The 11,641-nt window shown below is 40.0% G+C and overlaps 1 protein-coding gene across 1 annotated transcript; it reads right to left on the bottom strand.

Moving 5' to 3' along the window:
* Positions 1-4,806: 4,806 nt before the first annotated feature.
* On the bottom strand, positions 4,807-6,566 carry leap2 (liver-expressed antimicrobial peptide 2). The gene is made up of 3 exons (XM_060924312.1): positions 6,321-6,566; positions 5,966-6,135; positions 4,807-5,858 (listed from the first exon to the last, which is right to left on the bottom strand). The coding sequence occupies exons 1-3, from the start codon at positions 6,393-6,395 to the stop codon at positions 5,819-5,821; spliced, it is 285 nt and encodes a 94-aa protein (XP_060780295.1). The 5' UTR covers positions 6,396-6,566; the 3' UTR covers positions 4,807-5,818.
* Positions 6,567-11,641: the final 5,075 nt, after the last annotated feature.

The raw sequence follows: 11,641 nt of genomic DNA, 5'->3' as shown, positions 1-11,641 counted from the left end.
CTGTTCTTAACTATTAGGTGACACTGGGCATACCTAACAACCTGTGTTCTCTCTCTCTCTCTCTCTCTCTCATTACAAGTTGATCCTGAGATAACATTAATGCTGACCTCTTCTACTCCTCAGACCTGCCTGATCCATCCTGATGCCCTATGCATGGCTGGAGTCTCATCACATTGCTCCTGTGGAGGACAGCCCCATATGGACAGTCGAAAGTCGCACTTGGAAGATGGCTCTGGACACTTACGGTTTTGGTACGATGGCTGAGGACTACAATTGACATAACCTTAGAACTGCAGTTGTTATGAACTGTTTTACACTCAAGTCTCCATCAATGAACAGTTGATAACTTCAACAAAATAGACTTCATGCTAAAACTTTAATGAATTTCCTGGTTACACAGTTATACTTTGTGACTCTATAGGACACAGTTATAGAAGCAAGTTATTTATAAATCACACTATCTGTTATCACCCGCATGAGGATGGGTTCCCTTTTGAGTCTGGTTCCTCTCAAGGTTTCTTCCTCATGTCATCTCAGGGAGTTTTTCCTCGCCACCGTCGCCACAGGCTTGCTCATCAGGGGTAAATTAGGGATAAAATTAGCTCATGTTTAAAGTCTTTAATTTTCTGTAAAGCTGCATCAATCAGTGCGTTTACATGCACATCCAAATCGAGCTACTGTCAGTAATCGAGCTAAGGGTCCCAGCAGGGGTGCCAGAGAAATCCAATCCTACATGCACACAAGGAAATCGAGCTATTGCGTGAGGTACATTGTGCACCCGAGCCACAGGTGGCGCTACACTCCCCATCGTGTTGGTACACTTCCGGTTGTCGTCAGGAAGAAGAGCTATTCAAGAGTATAAACAAAGTTATCAGTTCCGTGTTCACAAGAAGAACGACGACGAGGACAGCAACATCGAGAGAGAGAAGATGGACAACAACGAAGCAGCTCAGCACTTGTTGAACCGCTTGTGGTCTCGTCACTCCCGGAAGGGGCAGTGCTGAAGTAAGTAGCTCGACTACGTAGCTCGATACGGTTTACATGCACTAAATAGCTCGGCTACAATCGCATAATCTAGGTCGCGTAGCTCGATTACGAGAAATCCAGTTCGATTTCAGCCGAGCTAAGGTGTTTCCATGGCATTTAGAACTTCTATTTCAGTCGAGCTACGGCAGAAATTCGATTTTCTCTATGTGCATGTAAACGCACTGAGTGTGACAATGTCTGTTGTTAAAAGCACTTTACAAATAAACTTGGCTTGACATGAAGGGACGCACATGGTCAACAGCAATACTCAAACAGCCTGTGGCATTCAAGTGATGATTGATTGTGAATGGGCCCAAAGTGTGCCACGAAAACATTCCCCACACAGTTACACCACCTCCACCAGCCTGGACTATTAACACAAGGCAGTTTGGGTCCATGGATTCTTGCTGTTGATTCTGACCCTACCATCTGCGTATCTTAGTGAAAATCAAAATTAATCAGACCAGGCTACATTTTTCCAGTCTTCAACTGTCCAGTTTTGGTGAGCCTGTGCCAACTGCAGACTGAGCTTTCTGTTATTGGCTGACAGAAGTAGAACCTGACATTGACTTCTAATGTTGTAGTCCATCCACCTCAAAGTTCAACTTCTGCATCCTGAGATGGTTTTCTGCTCACTACAATTGTACATCTGAATTACTGTAGCCTACTCAGCTCAAACCAGTCTGGCTAGGCCTCTCTCATCAACAGCGCATTTCCATCTGCAGAACTGCCGCTCCCTAGATGTTTTTTCCTTTATTGCTCTATTCTGAGTAAACTCTAGACTGTTGAGCATGAAAATCTCAGATGATCAGCAGTTATAGAAAGACACAAACCAGCTCATCTGGCACCAACAATCATGCCACAGTCAAAATCACAGATCACAATTTTTCCTCATTCTGACAGTTGATGTGAACTTGACCTGAAGCTGCTGTCCCGTATCTTCACGATTTTATGCAAAGCACTGCTGCCACATGATTAATTGATTGATTAGAAAACTTCATGAATGAGTAGGCGTCCAGGCATTTCTAATAAAGTGCTTGGCGAGTGTATAGTTAAAATGATAACAGACATTTATACAGAGACAAACTTTAGTGGTGCTTGAAAGTTTGTGAACCCTTTAGAATTTTCTATATTTCTGCATAAATATGACCTAAAACAACATCAGATTTTCACACAAGTCCTAAAAGTAGATAAAGAGAACCCAGTTAAACAAATGAGACAAAAAATATTATACTTGGTCATTTATTTATTGAGGAAAATGATCCAATATTACATATCTGTGAGTGGCAAAAGTATGTGAACCTTTGCTTTCAGTATCTGGTGTGACCCCCTTGTGCAGCAATAACTGCAACTAAACGTTTCCGGTAACTGTTGATCAGTCCTGCACACCGGCTTGGAGGAATTTTAGCCCATTCCTCCGTACAGAACAGCTTCAACTCTGGGATGTTGGTGGGTTTCCTCACATGAACTGCTCGCTTCAGCTCCTTCCACAACATTTCGATTGGATTAAGGTCAGGACATTGACTTGGCCATTCCAAAACATTAACTCATTCTCATTCTTCTTTAACCATTCTTTGGTAGAACGACTTGTGTGCTTAGGGTCGTTGTCTTGCTGCATGACCCACCTTCTCTTGAGATTCAGTTCATGGACAGATGTCCTGACATTTTCCTTTAGAATTCGCTGGTATAATTCAGAATTCAGTGTTCCATCAATGATGGCAAGCCGTCCTGGCCCAGATGCAGCAAAACAGGCCCAAACCATGATGCTACCACCACCATGTTTCACAGATGGGATAAGGTTCTTATGCTGGAATGCAGTGTTTTCCTTTCTCCAAACATAACGCTTCTCATTTAAACCAAAAAGTTCTATTTTGGTCTCATCCGTCCACAAAACATTTTTCCAATAGCCTTCTGGATTGTCCACGTGATCTTTAGCAAACTGCAGACGAGCAGCACTGTTCTTTTTGAAGAGCAGTGGCTTTCTCCTTGCAACCCTGCCATGCACACCATTGTTGTTCAGTGTTCTCCTGATCGTGGACTCATGAACATTAATAATAGCCATTGTGAGAGAGGCTTTCAGTTGCTTAGAAGTTACCCTGGGGTCCTTTGTGACCTCGCCGACTATTACACACCTTGCTCTTGGAGTGATCTTTGTTGGTCGACCACTCCTGGGGAGGGTAACAATGGTCTTGAATTTCCTCCATTTGTACACAATCTGTCTGACTGTGGATTAGTGGAGTCCAAACTCTTTAGAGATGATTTTGTAACCTTTTCCAGCCTGATGAGCATCAACAATGCTTTTTCTGAGGTCCTCAGAAATCTCCTTTGCTCGTGCCATGATGCACTTCCACAAACGTGTTAAATAAAACAGGGTGCCCACTCACACCTGATTGTCATCCCATTGATTGGAAACACCTGACTCTAATTTCACCTTCAAATTAACTGCTAATCCTAGAGGTTCACATACTTTTGCCACTCACAGATATGTAATATTGGATCATTTCCCTCAATAAATAAATGACCAAGTATAATATTTTTGTCTCATTTGTTTAACTGGGTTCTCTTTATCTACTTTTAGGATTTGTGTGAAAATCTGATGTTTTAGGTCATATTTATGCAAAAATATAGAAAATTCTAAAAGGGTTCACAAACATTCAAGCACCACTGTAGGCAGGTCCCTATAATGACACTTGAAGAATGGCTAAATATATCAAAACCATTCATCACACTAACTTTATTGTAGCTTAGTTCTGTTTGATGGTCCTTTCATTACACATCACTTTACTGCCCTGCCCAGTCAACCCACTGAACACAGTCGTTTTACAAATGAGACATAATATTTAACAAATCCACATGCACCATTACTTTATATGTTCTACTACAGCAGGAGTAGACAGTTTAACTACAAGCATTACTGTGCCAACAGAGTTTGGTTTTGTAGTGTTATTCTCATGAAGGTAACTATACCAAAGATGGCCATGACTGCAACACCAGTATTGAAACATGATTTTTTTCATTAATCATGAAGTACAGTATGCAGATTAAGACACTGAATCTGTGTGTGAGATACACAAATGCATAAATTTTAGCATAAAAGCATAAAGACTGAACTACTAATAACAGGAATAAAAAAAAAGTCACTTTTCTCTGTATTCTCTTTAGCTCTTAAAAGGTAAGCAAAAGGTACATGCCTTCCAACTTTCAAGCCTCATACATAAATTAATCTGAACTTGGAGTAGTTATAGAAGCCATACAGCTAGTAGTATTATTCCAAAATGTCCTTTTCATTAACAGAATATAGTAATCGGTCCTTTATTTATATTACAGGCATCAGGAAAAAAGTCTAAATAGTCCTATAAATGCAGAGTGAAATGGAAATCTTAAATGCATATCTGAATGTCTCTTGGGGTTTAATAGATTTGTTTCATCAGTCATATGCTTTTTAGTTCTCGGATTACCCATTCTTTCTGTGTTGCACAAGCATGGCTGACCTTTGACAGAGGAGTATGGATTGTGGTACGCGTTATTTGTGCTCACATTCTTTATGAACATGTACGTGCGGGGGGGCAGGAGAGGACGACCAACAAACGCCAATTAAAATATCCATTTCATAAATCATATGGCTTACCCTACAACCAGACCAGTGTTATCCATTTTCAAATATTACTGGATTAAAAGTGTGCATTTTATCATTAATAGAAAAGCTTTTAAAAAGCTAAGTGAGTCATTTGAGAGACTTTTCGAAGCCTCATATTGGTTATTCAAGACATTATAGTTGCATGTTTGATACAAGTTTTATTTCATCAATACGGTTTCATCCATCATGTGTAGCACATACTAAAAGACATTCAGTACACTCCTACATTCAGCAATTATGTCATTATCCACCTAAGGTAACAGTTTCAGAACATTTCCTCCGTCACTCAAAAGCATACAAAATAATCAAATATAATAAATAGATTATCCAGCAGAAGTGTTATGTGAGATGTAAGACAATGTCAGGTCTGTATCACCACTTGCATAAATAAAAGTTAGAAAACATTTCACACTTAAAAAAAAAACAAAAACCACACTTTAGCACATCAGGAAACAGAAAAATCATCTGTGCAACTGCAATAATAGTACCTTCATTCATTCAACTCCAGCCTTTAATCTTTGCATTGTTAAATCACACTTTCTCTCTCTTTCTGCTGATGGATATCTATAGTTCAATGACACTTGGGTTGAAAGTTTGCATGGGCTGTACATGCAACCTGCTGCCAGTTCTACTTGTGCAGCATCCAGGCGTTACATGATCGAATACGAAGAGTTGGTCTTCTGGAAACAGCCCAGTTCAAGGTTCAATGGGTGTTCAGATAACCAGCTCTAGTTGTATTTTATCCAACACACCATCACTAGCACCACCCAAAATCTGATATGCACAGTATGTGATGGAATAATAATAATAAAATAGCACAAGTGTACATGTAGTGTATTATGCTGTAGGTTATGAGGTTTATGTTGTTAAATTGGAAAAAAAAAAAAAACACGTTTGCTTGTATTATGAACTCATGCATATTTGAACTTTATATCGATAAAGTAAGCAAGTTAGTTGTCCATCTAAAAACTATTTAACCCTACTCTCCAACAGCATAAACATAACCAACTTTACTCTTCGGCATGGCAAATTTCTGATATTAAAGTTGCACGATCCTCCACCAATAAGGAAGCTCTTTTCATACGATTCCATTAAATGCAGGGTTCTGGATAATCCATGACATTCGGGCTGGAAAAGTAGTCAGCCTTTCCACTCTTAAGAATTTATAGGTTGGCTAAAGGAACAGTGTCCTTTCCTGGAAGCACAATAAGGAACATTTGTTTTTATAAAAATGCATACACCCAACAATAGCTCCAAATTATACATATAATCAAATCAGTTTCTATCTTGAAATAAGATTACCTGCATATTCCTGTGGAACACTCGTAGTTATTCTGACAGTAAGCCCCATGAGGTTTAGTACCCACGGTTCTCCAAAGAGGCGTCATACGGGCCACTCTCCTGAGTGACCTCTGAACTCCCTGCACAGAGTCTGAGGCAGCCTCCGTCTCTGGAACAGGAACAGAAGCTACCTAAAACACATCCACACATACTTCGGTAAGGTAACTCTAATGACAGCACCATGTTAAAAATTCTCTTTATTTAAGATCTTAAATATGAATAAATTGATCAACTTGGTTAAATTTTACTTGCAACTCGTTCAACTTTAAAAGGTCTACTTGCATGAAAAAAATAACATGTAGAGATGTACAAGTACCTGTTGGATGAGCACCATCAGCACCAAGCACCAGGCTGCAAGAGCTTTGCTGCTGAAATGACTTTGCTGCTTCATGCTGAAAGAATGGGTTTTAGGACAAATTTCTCGGAACACTATCTGTAACCTCAGGCAACAGTGGCTATTGTCGCTACCTCCAGTCTTGTATACTTTGTCACCACAGAGACACTCAGTCTGCCAGTGTTCACCTCGGTCTGTCTTTGCTTCCCTCTCTTTCTCTTGCTGCCTTTTTGTACCCAGTTGTGACATCCCATGTTTGCTTAATATTTGTGACTGAGCAGTCCTCTGGGGACCTGGGTGAAAATACAGTCAGGGTTATGGGAAGTGGGAAATGGGAGGGGGGAGCCTACAAGGAGGGACAGCACAAGATCACAGCCTTATCACCAGGTCAATGGTTGAACAACCAGGCAAGAGAACGTTACCTGATAAATATAGGTGATGACCTTCTTACATCATTCCTCTTGCCCACCAAGTCATACTGCCTTCTTTCAAATGAGGAATTAGAGCTAGTCTTAAGTGGTCAAGTGGTAGAATAATGTTGGGCCATGGACTAATTTAGATTAAACGTCTTGTATAATTGTTTAAGTTTAATTACTATTTCTTCCTCAACTCGGAAAACATTAGGATAATATAGATATTTAGGCACTGCCTAAAAACGGAGCTCCTGATGAAATGTACAAGCAAAATATTTCCAAGGGCGCAAAATCAAGCTGAATAGAATACCGATACTAATAATGGACTCGTATAGCGCCATTTCCCTGAGTTCAATAGTGCTGGAATCATCCTTTCTTACAGCTGAATTATGAAGGACAAAGCTCAACATGGCCGAGTCGAAGGTACACAAAGGCGCCGCTGGCAGCCACCATACTACTCGTGCTCATCTATTCACAACTATGGGCAATTTAGAGTAGCCGGTTAACATAACTGCATATCTTTGAACTGTGGGGGGAAACCCATGCAGACACTGAGAACATGTAAACTTTCACACAAAGGCCAACAGGGGAGCACGAGCACAGGAGAAGGCAGCTCTGGGCTTGAACCCAGAACCACCTTGCTGTGACAAGTTGTTAAGCCACAGCGCTAACCACTACACCACCTTGGTGCCAGAATAATGAGCACACAGCTGTAGACTACAACACAAGCAGCACCATTAGGATTAATTACCATACACCTGTTCCTGATTAAAGCACAATCACAGCACATATGTACGTCACAGACTTTGCAAAGTATACGCTCTGTACCCGGTGTCTGATATTACCAAGCTTTGTATCACTTTTCTGGTTTTGGATAGTGAGCATTAGATTACCGCCGATATCCTGTCTGTACCTCACTCGACCACTGCCTGTTTTTCGACTCAGTCTACGTTTTGGATCGGTTTGCTAGTGTGCCCTCAATAAAACTTCCTATGATTACATCAGTCTACTACCTTTACATGACAAACTGTCAACTGTCCAAGCAGCTCATGAACTAAACTGTTAACTAGTTTTGTATGAAACCATCATGACTACTTTCCATTAAGTATATGTTAGTAAATAATCCTACATTTATTTTTAACTTGCATTTAATTAAAAAAAAAAAAAAAACACCCACCACCACTGGATAAAAACCCATCCATCTTATTTAAATAGATACACAAGTTTCATTGTCCAATGGTAGCGAGAGATATGTTGCCTTGCACTTATGACAGTTCCCTGTGGTGGTACACATACATAGACAAGCCATCAAAAATCAGGTCGATGCACGTCTCTTAAATATGGGGCTCTGCTCCATGTGTAAAGTGCGCGGGGAGCTCTGCTACCATGAAACTGAAATCCTTGCAAATACAAATAACGACCTCTGACAAAGCCCCAAGATTAGATGGATATCCCCTAAAATTCTATAAGAAACTTCAGTTCTCTCCAATTTTCATTTTGGAAATTGGAGCCTGCTTTAAGGACCAGAGTGTTCCTCTTCTTACAAGCCAATAAGTTTACTGCATCTCCATTCAGAGTGGGTAGCTTGTCATGATGGGTAATACAGATCCAACTGGATTGATTAGGTCAAGATAGTGCAAGTTGTGCTCTTTATATTACAGATCAGAAACACAGAGCCAGCAATAATAGAGTGGCACGGTGGTGTAATGGTTAGCAGTCACTTCACAGCAAGAAGGTTCTGGGTTTGAGCCCAGCAGCCGACGGGGGCCTTTCTGTGTGGAGTTTGCATGTTCTCCCCATGTCTGTGTGGGTTTCCTCCAGGTGCTCCGGTTTCCCCGACAATCCAAAAGGCATGCAATTAGGTTAAATATGGAACAGCCATGGCCTGAGGTTGGACCGAAATGCCCTTGAGCAAGGCACCTAACCCCCAACTGCTCCCCAGGCACTGATCTGGGTGCGTGTATTCACTGCTTCAGATGGGTCAAACACAAAGGAGGAATTTCACTGCATGCTTAAGTCTGTGCTTGAGTGTACGTGTGACAAAGGTTTCTTGGCTTCTTTAACTCTCTCGATACTAAAACAGCTTTTGATCAATTAAACCTCTATTCTCAGTAATAATTCTTACTTGAAAATCTTTCTGTTGGCTGTGAAATACATGTTAAAAAAAAAGAAAAGCTCATATTTCCCCCTTTATTTGTCCAAGTACAGGAGACCTCTGTTAAATCTGTTTCAATCATATCTGAATACAGCAAAGGGTACGATTATGCAATTGATCTTAGCAAAGCGTTGGCCTTGCCCTTTAATATCCCTCAATGTGTTGACAGAGAATGATACCCCCTTTTCAAATATGTGAGGCAGGGTTCAAATATCTTGGCACATTACCCACACACACACACACACACACAATTTAGAGAATTTATGTACCAGTTACTTTGCTATTATTTGCTAATTATCTGTCTGTTAAGAGTTCATTTGGTCCTATGCTCTACACAAATTAAACAAGTAATACTTTTGGTCCTGATTCTGTAACCCATGCATATTAAAAACCCCTCCTACTTGAACATCAAAAAATATACACATTTAAAGGGCAACTATGTTGTATATGACATCATTCCATGTCAAAAGCGTCAACCAAAAACAAGTGGCTTTCAAAATGTCAGTATCTGGAGCGATACATTGTTCTTGTATGCATAATCCATTTTATGAACTTTGAGCTGGTTGAACCTCTCAAACTTGGATTCTTTGCAAATCTCTGCACCCCAGACACTTCTCTATCTGAAGGAGATAAAATACACGAGAGAGAATTCCAAAACTTTGTTAACTCCGTCACTGAACAATCAATTTTGTTCCAATAGGCTAAAGTCAGTATGGGAGAAGGAGCTCTCGAGTGAACATTCATGCAATTAGATGCAAGACATTATTCCAGAAGTATACCTTTAGGATCCAGTTTAAGAATTTATTTCTATACACCTCGAGAATATATTACCTGATAAATCTGTTATGCTCAAAATGTAATGGCAAGTAAAATCGTTACAGTACATTAAAATTCACGTTTCAGATGGGCTGTATTTGTTCATACAGAACATAGTGCATACAAAACCATGAAGCAAACTTTCTACTCCTGCATCACTTGGTTTTTAAAAAACTGCCTTTAGGTTTCATGACCCAAGGCAAGCCATGTTAATAAGCATAGCTCAGCCATAAGCAATGTGCAGTCTTAAGTATTTACACACACACACACACACACACACACAATATAAAATGTGATCGAAGCCAGAAGTGGGATGGAACAAAAGTAGATACTTTTAGTAAGGGATCTGTACTTTGAGTATTTTTCTGACAACTTTAAAATGTAGGGAGTAAAAACAAACAAATCTCTGTACTTTCTACTCTTTGCGTTTTCAAATCAGGATCATTACTTTCATTTTAATGCATTTGATTATTTTGCATCATTGCACACCTTCCCACCACCATCAAGACCAATTTCAGCCTAAATGGATGGGACAATAACACCGATTACACCAACTCAACCTGACAACCCTTACTCCGAAATAAAACGCGAGCTTTGTTCAAATTCAGGAAATGGGTTAAGGTTTTTAAAATTTGAATGTTTCTGTATAAACATACGAAATTGATTTAAATGTTTTAGCTGTATGCTCTTCAAATACCGTAAGTTATTAGCAAGTAGATAAGGAGTAGCTAGTAAGGCAAGTATAGCTACAAGTTATTATACACACACACACACACACACCACTGGGCTGTCAGTTAGCATGCTGTACATATCTAGCCATCAATTGACTGCATGTGCAAGTGGATTATTTCTTTAATTGCCAAGTACTTTGCAATAAAGTATTTGCAGTGAAGCACCTCCCAATGGTGCTTGAAAGTTTGTGAACCCTTTAGAATTTTCTATATTTTTGCATAAATATGACCTAAACCACCATCGGATTTTCAAACAAGTCCTAAAAGTAGATAAAGAGAACCCAGTTAAACAAATGAGAAAATTATACTTTATTTATTGAGGAAAATGATCCAATATTACATATCTGTGAGGAGCAAAAGTATGTGAACCTCTAGGATTAGCAGTTAATTTGAAGGTGAAATTAGAGTCAGGTGTTTTCAATCAATGGGATGACAATCAGGTGTGAGTGGGCACCGTTTTATTTAAAGAACAGGGATCTATCAAAGTCTGAGCTTCACAACACATGTTTGTGGAAGTGTATCATGGCACAAACAAAGGAGATTTCTGAGGACCTCAGAAAAAGCGTTGTTGATGCTCATCAGGCTGGAAAAGGTAACAAAACCATCTCTAAAGAGTTTGGACTCCACCAATCCACAGTCAGACAGATTGTGTACAAATGGAGGAAATTCAAGACCATTGTTACCCTCCCCAGGAGTGGTCGACCAACAAAGATCACTTCCAAGAGCAAGGTGTGTAATAGTCGGCGAGGGTCACAAAGGACCCCAGGGTAACTTCTAAAGCAACTGAAGGCCTCTCTCACATTGGCTAATGTTAATGTTCATGAGTCCACCATCAGGAGAACACTGAACAACAATGGTGTGCATGGCAGGGTTGCAAGGAGAAAGCCACTGCTCTCCAAAAAGAACATTGCTGCTCATCTGCAGTTTGCTAAAGATCATGTGGACAAGCCAGAAGGCTGTTGGAAAAATGTTTTGTGGACGGATGAGACCAAAATAGAACTTTTTGGTTTAAGTGAGAAGCGTTATGTTTGGAGAAAGGAAAACACTGCATTCCAGCATAAGAACCTTATCCCATCTGTGAAACATGGTGGTGGTAGTATCATGGTTTGGGCCCGTTTTGCTGCATCTGGGCCAGGACGGCTTGCCATCATTGTTCCATCAATGAATTCTGAATTATACCAGTGAATT

This window comes from Neoarius graeffei, chromosome 1 (assembly GCF_027579695.1).
Source record: "Neoarius graeffei isolate fNeoGra1 chromosome 1, fNeoGra1.pri, whole genome shotgun sequence".
NCBI lineage: Eukaryota > Metazoa > Chordata > Actinopteri > Siluriformes > Ariidae > Neoarius > Neoarius graeffei.
This window is presented reverse-complemented; position numbering and strand designations above follow the sequence as displayed.

Coding starts and splice junctions, on each gene's coding strand:
- leap2 (XM_060924312.1), bottom strand. CDS start 6,395: ATGAAGCAGCAAAGTCATTTCAGCAGCAAAGCTCTTGCAGCCTGGTGC. Junction 6,136..6,320: donor TGATGGTGCTCATCCAACAG/GTACTTGTACAT, acceptor GATGTGTTTTAG/GTAGCTTCTGTTCCTGTTCC. Junction 5,859..5,965: donor TGTTCCACAGGAATATGCAG/GTAATCTTATTT, acceptor TTGTGCTTCCAG/GAAAGGACACTGTTCCTTTA.